The 15359-nt window shown below is 48.5% G+C and overlaps 6 protein-coding genes across 6 annotated transcripts; 3 read left to right on the top strand and 3 right to left on the bottom strand.

Moving 5' to 3' along the window:
• Positions 1-481: 481 nt before the first annotated feature.
• On the top strand, positions 482-1883 carry F9C07_2105274 (S-adenosyl-L-methionine-dependent methyltransferase; the record flags this gene model as incomplete). Its single annotated transcript, XM_041291234.1, has 7 exons — positions 482-486; positions 549-669; positions 728-889; positions 950-1015; positions 1211-1332; positions 1411-1649; positions 1702-1883. The coding sequence occupies 7 exons, from the start codon at positions 482-484 to the stop codon at positions 1881-1883; spliced, it is 897 nt and encodes a 298-aa protein (XP_041145028.1).
• A 946-nt stretch (positions 1884-2829) lies between these two features.
• F9C07_7302 (uncharacterized protein) lies at positions 2830-3108 on the bottom strand (the record flags this gene model as incomplete). Its single annotated transcript, XM_071511603.1, has 2 exons — positions 2830-3022; positions 3053-3108. 2 exons carry the CDS (start codon positions 3106-3108, stop codon positions 2830-2832), a joined length of 249 nt encoding a protein of 82 aa, XP_071365188.1.
• Positions 3109-4071: 963 nt separating this feature from the next.
• On the top strand, positions 4072-5685 carry F9C07_2282392 (putative rRNA assembly protein Mis3). Its single transcript, XM_041291233.2, has 3 exons — positions 4072-4200; positions 4266-4538; positions 4608-5685. The coding sequence occupies exons 1-3, from the start codon at positions 4141-4143 to the stop codon at positions 5358-5360; spliced, it is 1086 nt and encodes a 361-aa protein (XP_041145027.1). The 5' UTR covers positions 4072-4140; the 3' UTR covers positions 5361-5685.
• F9C07_2243124 (vacuole effluxer Atg22 like-domain-containing protein) lies at positions 5686-9635 on the bottom strand (the record flags this gene model as incomplete). The annotated part of the gene is made up of 8 exons (XM_071510026.1): positions 5686-6364; positions 6429-6712; positions 7728-8056; positions 8120-8281; positions 8337-8461; positions 8530-9285; positions 9356-9390; positions 9451-9635. 8 exons carry the CDS (start codon positions 9633-9635, stop codon positions 5934-5936), a joined length of 2307 nt encoding a protein of 768 aa, XP_071365187.1. The 3' UTR covers positions 5686-5933.
• Positions 9636-10223: 588 nt separating this feature from the next.
• Positions 10224-12382, bottom strand: F9C07_7298 (putative bifunctional fatty acid transporter and acyl-CoA synthetase; the record flags this gene model as incomplete). The annotated part of the gene is made up of 5 exons (XM_041291218.1): positions 10224-10395; positions 10458-10607; positions 10666-11812; positions 11871-12026; positions 12097-12382. The coding sequence occupies 5 exons, from the start codon at positions 12380-12382 to the stop codon at positions 10224-10226; spliced, it is 1911 nt and encodes a 636-aa protein (XP_041145025.1).
• A 1148-nt stretch (positions 12383-13530) lies between these two features.
• F9C07_7297 (putative peroxisomal 3-ketoacyl-CoA thiolase) lies at positions 13531-15125 on the top strand (the record flags this gene model as incomplete). Its single annotated transcript, XM_041291232.1, has 6 exons — positions 13531-13635; positions 13707-13802; positions 13857-14705; positions 14782-14846; positions 14900-15011; positions 15087-15125. The coding sequence occupies 6 exons, from the start codon at positions 13531-13533 to the stop codon at positions 15123-15125; spliced, it is 1266 nt and encodes a 421-aa protein (XP_041145024.1).
• Between the last annotated feature and the right edge of the window lie 234 nt (positions 15126-15359).

Genomic DNA, 15359 nt, shown 5'->3' with positions numbered 1-15359 from the left:
TAAGACAAGGGCAGACGATGTTTAACCTGTTGTCACGGAGGGAAACGTAGTAGTTCGAAAGGGTGGCCTGCCATTGACTGAATTTTGCCTCTGTGAAGGGGGGTTTAAGGACCATGATTTGCTGGGTTCTTCCAAAAGGCAAGACAGACGCCTGGGACTGGCCTGGACGGATTTTCCTTTACCGGCCGTACATTTTAGTACGAAGACTCAGTCCCGCATAGTACGGACTGCTTCACCAATAGTCCATGGAGTGCAAGATAGTCATTTTTGGTTCGTGTCCAGCGGTACTTTTCTCGTCGAATATTCTTCGTGCCCCGTCGATCGCTTCAACAAAGAGATCCCTTAACCACAACATAACCTGCCATCCATTTCCCACGATAGACGCGGCCCCGAGAGATGGGATTTCATTGCTGTCCTTGATTCAATCCGTTAAGCTTCATTAAACCCACTCCCTCGTGAGCCGCCCAGGAACGGGACTACAATGACGTACTTAAACCCGTCCCTCGATTGTGGACAGACCATGAGCACTGACTTTCTGGGTCACTAAGGAGCCCTGACTCGGAAACGGAAGCGCTGGACGACGTGTACCTCGAGACCATAACCATCCAAAGTCGCGTATTTCAGAGGTTCTCGATCGACCACCAAATATTTTTTGAGCCGGTGGACGGAGTAAGATCAGAAAAAAGTCTGGGACTCGGGACGAAGCTGACCGCTGGTCCACCGCCAGGAAGAGGCAGAACGACTCGAACTCCAGCACCAGGTTTTCAACAAGGTTTTTGACAACAGGCTAATTTTCCCGCCGATCCCGCGGCCTCAAAAGATCCTCGACTGTGGCTATGGCACTGGATCGTGGGCCATCGAGGCCGCAGAGCAGCATCCCAAATGCAAGGTACGTAGTCCAGGTGGGTTCGTCTTCCCAGTACCAACCAGCTAATTGCCTCGACTGAAGGTGATCGGCCTCGATATATACCCTTATATGAACCCAGACGATATACCGGATAATTTATGCCTACAAGTGAGTTCATCATCTCTCATCTGCGGGAGCCTCGCTATGCACCAGTTGCTATAACCATGCCCCTTTTCCACATTCCCACTGCTCGACGAAATGTCCCCTGCGGCCACATTGTGCCGGATCTAGCAGAGAGTTTTTCTCAACGGGGGCCTGTGAATTCTGAGAAATGTGCACTAACGTATCTATGTCGCGATATAGGTCGATGATCTGAACCGTCCATTCACATTCCCCCCGAACCACTTCGACCTTGTCCATTCAAGGCTGCTCGCAACCGGCATCAACCGAGACCGCTGGCCCTCCTATATCCGAGACATTAAAAGGTCTGCTTCCTGAAGACCGGCTCTCTGATCCAACACGAGGTATCGCCGACGCCTTAGACTAACTTTTGGTTGTCACAGAGTTTTGAAGCCAGGGGGCTGGGTGCAACTAGTCGAGATATACTTCAATGTCCAGTCAGATAACGGCTCAATCACCGAGCAGCATGCATTGAGGCAATGGAGCACGCAATTAATGGGCTCTTTGGAGGAAGTGAAGGACCTTCGCGTGGGAACAAGATTGAGAAATCTTCTGACAGCAGCAGGCCTGGCGGAGGTTGATGCTCGAATGATCCCACTTCCTCTATCCGCATGGTCCAATGGTAAAGTGCATATACGCCATATGAGCGAAAAGTTTCTTTTAACACTGGATAGACCCAAGGATGCGAGATATAGGCGCCGCAAACCGTGATAATGTTAAGAAACTGCTTCCCGCGTTGGGACTTTACCCATTTACCCAGCGACTGCGAATGACCCCACAGCAGTTTGCGGAGCTGATAGCGCGAGCACAGCAGGAAGCCGATACCCACAATTTGAAGGCCTACTTTCCCTTGTGAGTTCGCTCTTCGAGCAATCCGTGACGGTATTCTAACAACACCAGGTATGTTTGCATTGGAAGAAAACCCTAGTAAAAATTGCCGGAGGGATGGGTGTGATACTCAGTCCGCGATCCTCTTCCAACGATTGGTAGAGAGCTATTGTATCTCTATCGAAGACGTTCCTGGCTTGACTGCCCGAGGGAACCATAATGTTCCATCATCAGATTAGATATTTTTGACATTGGACAGATAGAGCTTGAAAGCAGCTAAATATTGGTCAGTTTCCACCGGAATATGTGTCTCAGTATCTTCCTTCGCCTCTAGGAGTCATGTCCCTGGCGGTTCTAAGTACTATCACCACCTCCGCATGACCAAACCGTCCACAAGCAACAGTGTAGTTATCAGAACTAGCAGTTAACTCCATGCGTCAAACGTCCGACAAATAACTGTCCCTCGCGCATAACGGCACTCTACAGGGAATAAAGATAGCAGTGGGCTCGAAGTTCGGAGATGGGTCACTTGTATTGGACATGAAGCCGGGAGCTCGCTGACATGCAGTATGAGGACTGGGCCCTCAAGAGGCCTGTATAAAAAAGACCGAGCAGAGTCCTGGGCGTATGCCGGATATGCCGCTTCGTTTTAACCCAGGAAAGGAGGGTATGTTGATGGAATGAACCCTTCTTTCCTCAGCCAGCTGGCTCTGCGTGAGCGGTCATCTTCGTTTCTAGGAAGCATTGGAACCGTCGTCGTTGTCCTGATCTCTTATCGGTCCGAGAGGCGCCACTGTGGATCTGCGAATATCTAGAATGGAAAGTGAGTGCTAGATGGGGACTGTTGGCCCAAAAGCTAGGAAGACCACTCAGACGAATGGGAAGAGGGAATCAAAGAAAGCCCGTTCACCCAGAATCGTCATCTCAAGGGCTAGCGAGCATATCGCGAATATGATGGCTTGTGGGGAGATATCTCATCGTTCAATACCAGCAAGGTTCAGTGGAAACTCCAACGGAGTGGTCCACCAATTCGAACCTGAAGTCATTGCCACCGAAGAAGGGAGAATGTGTGTGAGAGAGAAAGGGAAAGGGAAGACGGTGTAGGGGACAAGCAGGACTGGGAAACGGGCCCCGTCTCGGGTAGGGTACCAAACTGACGGGTCGTCTCTGAACCTTAAGCAGCAACAAAAAAATTACCTGCCAAAATCGTCCCTGATGGAAGCTCCCTCCCCTCCCTCCTTCGCCATAATCATGTCTACGCCGTGTCGAATTACTACTGCCTTGATTGCTAGTGAAATACTATAGCGAGAATTGGCATGATTCCACCCAGAACCCTCTAGCGGATCGCTCAGTAGGATTGGCGTTGCCAATCTCTGCCTTCCAGATTGACGTTACGACTATCAATAGTGGACACCACTTGAAACTTTAATTACACCAACAAGAGGCAAACTGTTAAACCAATGGGTAAGAGAGAGAATTTAGGACTATGCTACGGGCAAACTTCCAGGTTCCAAGCGGTCCTTTGTGGACTCTGGTTGGTGCTATCGTCCTGATGGAAAAGTTTCCTACGATAGACTGTGTGGGGCAAAGGGAGCTGCGGGCCTCTGTAATTTCCCAGTCAACCTTGCCTTCTTTCTCTCTGTGATTAGTTGGCAAAGGACCATTGCTGTTCAGTAATCAAGTACCAGGAACCGACAGTGGGTTCAATTTCTTTCAGAAAAATCACTGGATTATTTGCTCTTCCAAGGCCAAACGGACGTGGTTTGGTGTGTGTCTCTTGTCCCAGAAATCCACCAAGGAGACCCAGCGCCACGGACATGGAATGCTAAAAAGGGGCTTAGTTGGACCTGCCATTCTCACAGCTGCATCTGATCTATCAAATCCATGACTCGTAAGTAGCTGGGTCAACCACATGAGGACTCTAGAGGCCACTCAACATTGCCATGTGGCAATCTGTAGCTTCGCTTCTTCTGCGTGATTTAACTTATCACGAATTGTGGAATGGACCCGCCGATAAACCGTGGATTGACCAACCAGACGCCCAAATTGATGAAGGAGCATCTGTGAGGCTCATCCGCCTAGACGCCCGAACCATTCAATCGGGCGCTTGTGCGCCTAAAGCGCATATTTACCTAACTCGGTTCCGCAGTAATCGCCTGGCGCGCTAAATGCCAAACATGGTAAGTCTCCGCGCGGATCAGAAAAAAGTTGGCGGCCAATTCAGATCCGTCGAAGAATAATCCTGTACCACCTGCCAAAAAGGCTGCGCAACCCAATCTTCCAAAATGCCATCCACATACAAGAGGGATAAGCCGTGGGATACGGATGACATCGATAAGTGGAAGGTTTGTTGTTCATGTATCTCCCTAGGTGATATTCGCTCGTCTTCTAACGTACTATCTGCGACTAGATCGAGCCATTCAAATCCGAGGATAATGTCGCTGGTAGCTTCGCCGAGGAATCCTCTTTCGCTACTCTCTTCCCTAAATACCGTGAAGTTTACCTGAAGGAAGCATGGCCACTTGTAACAAGGGCTCTGGAAAAGCAGGGGATCGCTTGTACTCTGGATTTGGTAGAGGGTAGCATGACTGTGAAGACCACCCGGAAGACTTATGACCCAGCCGCAATTCTCAAGGCCCGTGATCTTATCAAGCTGCTTGCCAGAAGTGTGCCTGTGCAACAGGTAGGTTGATTGTCTATCGTTTTGCAATATTGTCGGGACCCATCCGCTGACCGTTTCGATCGATGATAGGCTTTGAAAATCCTCGAGGATGGCGTCGCATGTGATATCATCAAAATCCGAAGCCAAGTCCGCAACAAAGAACGTTTCGTTAAGCGTCGCCAACGGATCCTAGGACCGAACGGTTCGACTCTCAAAGCTCTCGAGCTCTTAACCCAGACTTATATCCTGGTGCAAGGAAACACTGTCTCCGCAATGGGTCCTTATAAGGGTCTGAAAGAAGTGCGCAAGGTGGTGAACGACTGCATGGCCAACATCCATCCCATCTACCACATCAAGGAGCTCATGATCAAGCGTGAATTGGCCAAGGACCCCACATTAGCCAACGAATCCTGGGACCGATTCCTGCCAAATTTCAAGAAGCGCACCCTCTCGAAGCGTCGCACGCCATTCAAGGTTACCGACAAGTCCAAGAAGGTCTATACTCCTTTCCCACCGGCCCCGGAGAAGAGCAAGGTGGACTTGCAGATCGAGTCGGGCGAGTACTTCTTGTCCAAGGAAGCCAAGGACCGCGCACAGAAGGAAGAGCTTATGGAGAAGCAGCGCGTGAAGCGCGAGGAAAAGATGAAGGAGCGGGCCAAGGCCTTCGTGCCGCCCGAGGAGCTGGAGAGTGCCAAAAAGGAGAAGAAAGAGAAGAAAGAGAAGAAGAAGCGAAAGCGCGAGGCGGAAGCAGAAGCAGACGTCGATGGCTCCGAAAAGAAAGAGAAGAAGAAGAAGAAGAAGAGCAAGTCGAAGGAGAGCGCCTCGTCGGACGGAGAATCTTAAATATATTGCTGATATTTATATTCCCCTTATGCTACTCTTTTTCCTTTTATGTTCTCCGTCAGATATTGATCCTTCACGTTTACATTCCCGAGATACGGCGCTTAGGCATAGCATGGGCTGGAGTTTCTTTCACTCTTCCAAAAGTTCGGACCAAAAAAATCATATATCCTTTTGCTTCTTTCTAGTGAATTTGCTCTCAACATGTATAACCCGACTGTAGTGTGAGACTCATTACTGTGCTTGTAACGTAAGCTAACGGCGGCTTGACCAAACTTTGCCATCGTCATAGCCTACTTCATGTACTCCTTTTTACTGGCGGTATGTAGTGAACCTCCCGACTACCAGATATATAAATAAACTCTATCAACACATTCAAAGTAAAATCAAATACAAACCCAACCAGCAACAACTCAAATATAAACAACATCTTTAACAGGAAAACGCAGAGTTGTGTATATCTCAACAGAACACTCCTCTATAACAAATCCACATCAACAGCAAACCCACAGCCTCACAAATCGACCCTTACACTATAGACAAACCCCAAGCAACCCCAAAGACACCCACCAAAATCTACCTCCTCAACATCTCCTTCAAGGCAGCCACTTCGGCCTCTCTCCTCGCCAGCTGGAGCCTAAGCTCGTTTCGCTCGTGTTCCATGTCTCTCAAGGCGCACTCCAGTTCAGAAATGCGATCTCGTCCCTTTTGACGGTATCTCCGCGCAGCCATGGTGTTACGCTGTCGTTTGATGGCTGTCATGGCTTTCTCATCGCTAGGATCCTGTTTGAGGGTGCCTGCTTTGCGCTTAGAACGACTGGTGCCGGATACTTCAGGGGATAATGTCTCGGCTAGGTATTCTTGACCGGGTAATGAGTCCGCCGCATCAGTGTTCGAAGTTGGAGTTTCTTTATTGATTAAGCCGGGGCTCTGTTGCTGAGATACAGTATATGGCTGGGAGTTTAAGGAAAGGTGGCTATCATCATGGACACCAGTAATAGGACAACCTAGTACCGGTAAGTCAGGGTTTCAATCACATCGATAAAACCAAACAAACAATAAATGACATACCATTGAACCCGGTTCCCGTAAACGATGCATTCAATGGACTGAACAGCCTCGACAGTGCGGCATCTTCAATTCGCCCGAACGGCGCCGTAGGAGAAGTAGAAACTGGTGGGTTTGACGATGGCGACAACAGGTCCGAGGGAAGCATGGGATCTGGTCGAGCTTGAGCGGCAACAGGGCGCTGGTCAGACTGGGTCTCTAGCATCTCATCGTTCCAGTTGAGTCCTGGTGCTGCGAAGTCTGGTACCGGCTCCCAAGGGGGTTCACCAAGGAGGGATTGGTTCCTTCTGTTGTTGTGGTCGGAAGAAAACCACGGCGTGCGAAATGGCCATGATGGACTTGGATGGTTGTTGTGTGGCCACGAGCTCAAGGTTTAGGGCCTCTCTCTCCTCTACAGGGGAGAGGCTGATGCTTGGGACTCAATTTGGAGACTGTGTGCAAGTGGCTGGGTTTAGCAGCTCATTTGTTGGGATTTGCTGGTGGGAGGAACAAAACTAGAAAGCTGCAACGAGAACGTGCGTTGTTTTTATATACTTGCGGGTACCCACAGGGAGAACCCCCGTGGCCTGGGATGCTGTGGGCCACTTCTCCCGTTATTGAAGGGTGCTAATTACTATCTAGTAGGGGATTACAATTATGAACAAACAAGAGCTGTATGCTTTACGATCAATATTGTGTCTGAATGTGCGGTTTGACTCACGTCTAAGCCTGCGAGCGGGATGTCTTGACTCTGTAGCTCAATTATTTTCTGTTGTTGATCAATAGCTACTATATACGTACTCACGACGAGGATTAAAAGATAGGATTACCATGCTACAAGAAGTTGCTGTGCATATAGTGATAGCTAATTCCCGACTGAACACCCTAGCAACGCTCGGACGGATACACGGAGGTCACTATAGATTAAACACTAGGGAAGAACGATGAATGACATCAAATAATAAAACTAAAAAATCTCAGTTTCCTTCGAAGCTTCGTCCGAGGCTTCGTCTGTAAGCCTTAACCAATATACTTCGAATATATATCCCCACTTACTCGTTTGATGGACATGCGGGCATCCATCGGGGAAAGTCATAATGAGTCATTCTGATTAATACGACGCTTAACCGAAGTATGCATGAAGAAACAGGGATAAAGGTCACCCTATACTACTAAAGGTATACACTATGCTAACTGTGGATCATGTGTGATAACGTACATTGAATTAAAAAAAAACATCTCGTATGAATATATGCCGTGACTCCAAGCCTCACAATTTCCCAGCTGCCGACAGCGAACTCTCAGCTGAGAATACTAACTTACATATCTCCCGACCCATTTCCATCCTTACCCTGAAGAAACAGCTCCTGCTCTCGTCGACTCTTCTTCAGATCCAGCCATATCGCCAAAACAGCAAAACTGGCCACGCTCAGCCCAAAGAGAAAGTAGAAAGGCATCGAGGCGTTTCCAGACGGCGTTGCATCGATAATCGCACTCGAGACAAGAGGTCCAATGAAAGACGAGGTCTTGCCAACGATACTGAACAAACTAAAGAAAAGGAAGTCGTGGCCCCGTGGTGCGACTTCGGAGATCATGATTTGCGAGTAACTATACCACGGGCAGACGAAAAGACCGTAATATACTTGGTAGAGCTATTTTTCACCCCAGTTAGTGTCTGAAAATACTGCCAAACAAAGAGGAAGTGTCTGACGTACCCAGAATTCCCAGCCATTATGGAAACCAAATTTCTGTGTCCAGATGCCGATCATGCCCCAACCATCGAGCAATATAATTGCGACGGCAATGGTGCTGAACATGGTTTTGGTGCCGAGTTTGAAGCGTTGCTGGATGAACCAGAAGCCGTAGATCCCCACTGCCTGTTGTTGATCGGTTAAACACATACAAAGATAGGAGATATGATGGTGCACGAACCTGAGCTGCAATTCCAGCAATCAGAAGGTACGTCAATTCTAGGGTGTTATAAGAGACTACACTGTTCTGCAAGGTTGATATCACAGTCACAGTTGTATTCAACGAATCGCCCAAGAGGAAATATCCTAGAGTTCCGATTAGCAACTCCATAGGCTACCCGATGCGTTTGGAGAAGGCCAAGATCAAATCTTACCAACAAGATAAAGCAAGCTCTGCTTCAGTCTCCACACCTGCTTCATAGCATAATACAGCTGCCACAGACCCGCAACGAAGATATTCCTCCCCTGCGGATCCTGTCCTGGCCGACGCTTCTCAAGAAAGAACCAAGGCAACGAAACGAGCAGCCACACACCACTCGCAAAGGCAATCAGAACACTCAAGCCCCAGTTGTTATTTTCCTCACTTGCATTGACATGCACTCCGAACATGATACCCACGATAATAGCAAGGATGACTACCTCCGCACAGGATTGGACATAGAAAGCGATGTTCGCCAACCTACTCCGTTCTATTGTATCGGCTTGATCGTATTCATCCCGCGATATAGTTCCCGCGGTATAGGCATCGGCTTTTGCTTTCATTTCGGGTGTATTGCGCGCCAAACCCGGGAATGCTGCCGTCCAGAAGGTCAGCGTCGTTTGATAGGCGATTAAGCCGACGATGTACAGTCCTACGCCGACGTGCCATTTGTCTGCCGTGTGAACGCCAAGCCAGCCGAACCCGATTGCATATGCGATTATCGAAAGGGTGATGAGGATACTGGGTCGCCATGTACCGAAATCGGCGAAACTGCCGATGACTAGAAAGATGACCACTTGGATGGCGAATGAAATTCCATTGCTGAGAAGAACGATACTATTGATAGAGCGTTCTCGTCCTGCAAAATAGAGAGTTCCGCTATCGCCTGCAGCTTGGCTGAGTAGGTTTTGGAAGGCAGTTGGGCCGAAGTCTGCAGATAGTCAATTGTCAGATAAACTCTGCTGTATTTTTTTTTTGATCTGAACGGATGGGAGTCCTACTGAATAAAGACAATCCATTGTTTCCAATGTAGTAACTGATTTGATGTTTTTTTGTTTAGTAATATTATCCTTTCCACGATATGTTATCAACGCACGCATAGTATGCCCATATTTCCCATTTTGTGGTACAGTATTTCACATCAAACTGATCAGGTGCGATTGGCTGTTCCAGATCCTTATCCGGAGTGGCTTCCTGGAAAACCTGCTCTGAGGATTTCCCCTCGTCTACGCGAGACTGTTGGGTATGAGATTCCTGTGGAGGTACACCGGAGTCTGTCATGGTGCAGCTGCGATTAATGTTGAAATTTTGCTTCGCATCTGTTTCTAAAACGGACTAGGGCAGCCTTTATATACTAAACGCAAGAGATTTTAACCCCGCGCCTTACGATTCGATAGACGATGATACAAGATATCCGAGCATATACGACTAAGAGGTATCGAACGAATAGAAGAGAGGGCAGGGAAAGCCGTGTTCATGCATTGGTTCACCAGTGGCTTAGTTCCATGCCGATCTTTTGGCCCTAGCTTGATTCGGGAGATTAGCTTGGAGACGGCGGGTTGATTGCGGCATGCCGTTTTTGTCAAGAGAGAAAAAATAAGTTAAAATAGAGAAAATTAGGAAGTATATTGAAAGCGAAGAATTCTATGTGCCAAGAAGATAGATTTATTCGACTGAGTAATCCTGGGTAGTTATTAGGGTTATGTGAATAATCTTCAATATTCAAGACAACTGCCGAACAAACTTAGAATCTTGACTTTATGTGCTAGCGTCTTGGCATTATATGTACACCATCCTATCTATAGATCGAGAGGGTCTATCCAAGAAACCCCGTTCGCTCCTGATAACAAATATTAATACATGCCCCCGTCACAGCTTCGCCTGTCCACTTTCGATCGAAGACCAGCTTCGCTCGTCAAGCTTCTCGTATGTCTTTCCGTTCAGCCAATATAACTTATCGCCTTTCCAGTCCCCTCGTGGATCCCATCCCTTCTTGGCCAAATCACCTTTAGCTTGCTTGAAAGTGACGCCAGTAGCAACCCTACGAGACAAATGCATGTTAGCCCATAAACTATCATAAATAACAGGTTGTTCGAGTCTTACTTTTCAGTGAGCCGGACAAGCCGCGGCAGAGCGTACGATGGCACACCCTTCTTCTTCAGCTCACGGTACAAGTTCTTTATGAATTCTGACTCCACGGCCGCGGAAGATTCCTCAAGAGTGACTCCCGCAGCTCCGGCTTGTCCATCATAACTAAGAGCAGGATGTTAGTATACGGCTTGAAATGACTAGCAACACGTATCGGACATACCCCTGCAGCTTTACGCCGTAAACGACGGCATCATGAACGGAAGGGATTCGGCAGATGTGGTCTCGGATTTCTCCTGCACTGACGTTCTCTCCTTTCCAGCGGAATGTGTCTCCTACTCGGTCCTGGAACTTGACCCAACCGTCTCTGTCCTGGACCACAAGGTCACCGGTACGTTGGAAGATATCGCCTTTCTCGAACACATCCCGAAGAAGCTTCTTCTCGGTGGCATCTTCGTTGTGTAGATACTCAGTGAGTAGCCCGCGATTTCTAACTCGCCCAATCGCCTCTCCTTCCTCACCAAGCTTCGCTCGGACGCAGAAGCCTGTCTTTGGGTCCCGGTAGGGCATTTCTGTCTCAGTATCATATTTCACGATGAACACATCGTCTTCGAAAAACCGCCTGATAGGGCCAGAAAACCCAATTTTTCCTGCACCCCACGCTCCGACACCATGGTTATCGAATTTGGCCACCCCCTCGGTTGACCGGTAGAACTCGCGGATCTCAGGGACAGCAAATCTTTGGCGGAAGCGCTCCCAGATTTCCCCGCGGAGTCCGTTACCAGTAGCCACAATGCAAGAATGATCTTGGTCATAGGGTGAAGGAGGTGTTGACAGAAGGTACCTGCACAGCTCGCCAATGTACAAAATACGCGTGGCTCTTGAATCATGCACATCCTTCCAGAACTGCGAAGCCGAGAACTTGCGGCGCAAACACAAGGTGCTCGCGTTTCCAAGAGAGTAACACAAACCCGTGAAGAAAGCGGTGCCGTGGAACAGGGGAAGGGGAGAATATGTGCGCAGTGGGAAGTACTTCGATTGATTGTTCGCGTCAGTCGAGAGTGGATTAGATGTCACGAGCGTCATCATGTTTCGGATTGCACATGCTTTGGGCTTCCCCGTAGTTCCAGAAGTGTAGATTAGAGCGCAAAAATCGCTGGGTGACCTCTTAGCAGGAATCAAGCCAAGGGGGATGAGCTGTTGCAATTGCGCGGCTGTGATGAGTTCTGTTGTTCCCGCAGATTCACCGTCGAAGGATGATATATTCAGCGCAATATGAGGCAAATCAGAACAGACAAACTCTGATAGATCAGGTGTTGAGATGATAAACTTGGAGCCAGAGACATTGAGGCAGTGAATGAATGTGTCATCTATGCTCGTCTGGATTAGTTTCCGTCTGCGATGTATAGGTAGATCTCTAGACAATACCTCTCAGGTTCGTATTTATAAGTGCAGCGACACAGCCCAGCTTCGAAAGTGCATAAATCGTCACGACCATTTCTATAGAATTAGTAGTGAAAACACCAACGAAATCTCCTGAATTAATGTTTCGTCCATGGAGAACCGTAGCGAATCGATCCACAACTATGCGAGTGTAAGTTTTACTGCAAGAGCTATGTCCATGAATCGCTAATAAGACAACGGGTGTACGTACGGTCCTTCAATTGACTATATGTCCATGTCTTATTCTCAAACCAGAGCGCATCGCTCGAGCCATGACCATCGACTTCGATGACTCTTTCAAGCATCTTGTAGATCGTGGTTGTGTCACCTAGCTGCGCAATTCGCTGGCCGAGGCGCGCGGTAAAAGCCCGATCATTGTATATCGTGGATATGTCGGTAGAAATGGCAAGTTTGGCATTGAGGTAGGCCGCCGCACCAACTGAGAGGGCTGAAGCCATTGCCATAGTCGGCGCGCTAATCTCTGAAAAGAGATCCATTAGGCGGCGAGAATCTGGTCAAATGTAAACTGTAGGTGTATGTCTGGTGTCTCTTGTTGGATTTGTACTGATTGCGTTGGCTAGTTCAAAGCAGCCACAAAAGTACTAAACAAAGAAAAAGAACTTCGCATTGATCACTGCTCCATGGAAATTGTCAAGTTAGTTATGGCGACTGGGCTGGAGAGAACGAATATAGTGCATAATAGCTGCGTAGCTTGGACCGATCGGAATCTAGAGACGGGACCTGAAAGTGCCGGCCATGGTGCAGATCGAATGTCTGGGGTCTGGGGGGCTCCAAACGGCAATCAAGGAGATGCTGCCATCCGATAGATCGATTGTTCAAGCTAAGGGGTCCAAAACGTCGGTACCGCCACTAGGTAAGGCGGTTCTGTCCCACGGCCTCCACAGATAGTATTCACAGTTTCACGAAAGTATCTTTTTTGACACTCTTGTGGAGACTCGGAAGTGACAGCCATACAGTTAACCTTGGAATGGGGCGGGAGAAAACGAAAGCAGAAGTGAAAAAGAAGCATGCCTCAGGCCTCAACATAATAACACCGTGCAGATATTGCCTGCATCATACTACTAGTACAAGGTATCAGTATCACAAGTACTGCCCGATCCAACAAAACTTTGAACGACACAGAATACAACCATCTAGTACTCCGTAATCTCAAGTGATTTCCCCATATGGCTGCTCCACCAAAAGACTCACTAGAGTTACTTAGCAACTTCCCCACAAAATTGTAAGCCCAATCATGGCCTTGAGGGATCTGACCGACAGCCGAGGCCACCCAACCGTACCGTATCTTACGCTCTCGATACAGCTTAACGGCAAGTCCGCTCGGCAGGTCTGGACAACTTTCAGCACCGAGCAACGGGCTTCTATGAGCCTAATCTTTGAACCAAACTTATCCATTGGCTGTGTCCCAACTTTCGGCTCGGTATTTTGATCCATTCTCCGACGGCGATTTTGTTCCCCTAGACCTATGAACCGCGGCTGATTATGCTTCTGATTTTTGCCCCAGGTTATTATAATATTGGGACGTGTGCATCATTGCGGGGGAGCTAGTTACTTCTGTCTTCTCCAAAAACAAGAATCTTGGAAAAGACACCTGTAGAAGTACCGTGATCAAGAAGCTTCCAACATGTCTTCGCCTCAACAACGACTATCTTCTATCGCAAACCAGCTTACGAGCCCTGGTGCTGTGTCCGCAAAGTCAAAGCTCTTGGCGAAGAACCCTGACGATGTGGTATGTCTCCCATGCTCCAATATACGACTACTTGCTTAGGGAGGATCGAAGACTGATTAGGCGTGGAATAGGTGATTACTCTCGCCCTGCGGACTCCTCTTACAAAAGCCAGGAAGGGTGGCTTGAAGGATACTACTTTGGATGAGCTTCTCATCTCACTGCTGACGGTAGAGTGCTTGTTTGCCTATGCCTAGCTCTTCTATGTCTAACATAATAAATAGGATGTGCGCGAGCGGTCGAAACTCGATCCAAACCTTGTCGAAGATGTCTGTGTCGGAAATGTCCTTGCCCCTGGTCAAGCTTACATCGCCCGTTCCGCTGTTTTGGCAGCTGGTTTCCCCGTCACCGCCGCAGCATCAGTTGCCAACCGATTCTGTTCTTCTGGATTGCTGGCGATCCAGAACATTGCCAACCAGATCATTGCCGGTTCAATTGATGTTGGTATCGCAGTTGGAGCAGAGAGCATGAGCACCAACCCCGACAACGGTGCTCCAGAGCTATCTGACAAAATCACATCACACCCAATCGCCTCGCAGAACAAGCAACCCATGGGTCAGACCTCCGAAAATGTCGCATCTCAATTTGGAATCACTCGCGAAATGCACGACCAGTTCGCTGCCAAGAGCTACCAGAAAGCAGAGCATGCCCAGAAGGCTGGCTGGTTCAATGACGAGATTGTTCCCGTTCACACCAAGGTTAAGGATCCTAAGACTGGAGAAGTGAAGAATGTTGTGGTCGATCGTGATGATGGTATTCGTTATGGCACGACTGCCGAATCGCTCGGCAAGATTCGTTCAGCCTTCCCTCAGTGGAAGCCCAGTGCTACAACGGGTGGCAATGCTAGCCAAATTACCGACGGCGCCGCAGCACTCGTCCTCATGAAACGATCCCGCGCACAAGAGCTGGGCCAGCCAATTCTGGCCAAGTTCGGCGGGGCCACTATTGCCGGCTTAGAGCCCCGAATCATGGGAATTGGTCCCTCTATCGCCATTCCTAAGCTCCTCTCCAAGGTCGGCTTGACCAAGGATGACATTGATATCTTTGAGATCAACGAGGCGTTTGCATCCATGGTGAGTAACTCAACCTCTCTATCTTCATCAATTTTCCAAATCCGATAAGCAAGACAAGCCATTAACGTATGTCTAGGGTACTTACTGTGTTCAAAAACTCGGTCTTGACGAATCTAAGGTGAACCCTCGGGGTGGTGCAATGTAAGTTAAGAGCCTCTTGCAATCTATTTGAACGTCATCTCTAACTAATATAGTGCTTTCGGCCACCCGTTGGGATGCACAGGAGCACGACAGGTTGTTACTGCCCTCTCCGAATTGCGGCGACAGAACAAGAAAGTGGCAGTCACCTCCATGTGTGTTGGAACTGTGAGTAACTTCTCTCTGAACGATGCTTGTTTAGAACGTTCGAAGTTAGCCTTATACTAACCACCTTTCTTTTAGGGTATGGGCATGGCTGGTATTTTCATCTCCGAGGCTTGAAGTGAGATATTATTGTTTTGACTGTGCAAGTTGTACAGTCATGATATGTAAATATGTTATACCTAGACAATCCCGAGCATAATATGGAGTTCATTTTACTATCCCGCGTTAAAGAATAGACGCGTCGATGTGTCTCGTTACTGAAGCCTGGTTTATGTTTCTGGGGAAGAGCCCGCCCTTGAATCGGCGTATGGAAGGGCGGCTCTGTTCGCGGTGCTATAGGTCCTAGCAGCA

The sequence above is a fragment of the Aspergillus flavus genome, chromosome 3 (genome assembly GCF_009017415.1).
Source record: "Aspergillus flavus chromosome 3, complete sequence".
Lineage (NCBI taxonomy): Eukaryota > Fungi > Ascomycota > Eurotiomycetes > Eurotiales > Aspergillaceae > Aspergillus > Aspergillus flavus.
The sequence above is the reverse complement of the archived record's forward strand: the minus strand, read 5'-3'. Positions and strand labels throughout refer to the sequence as shown.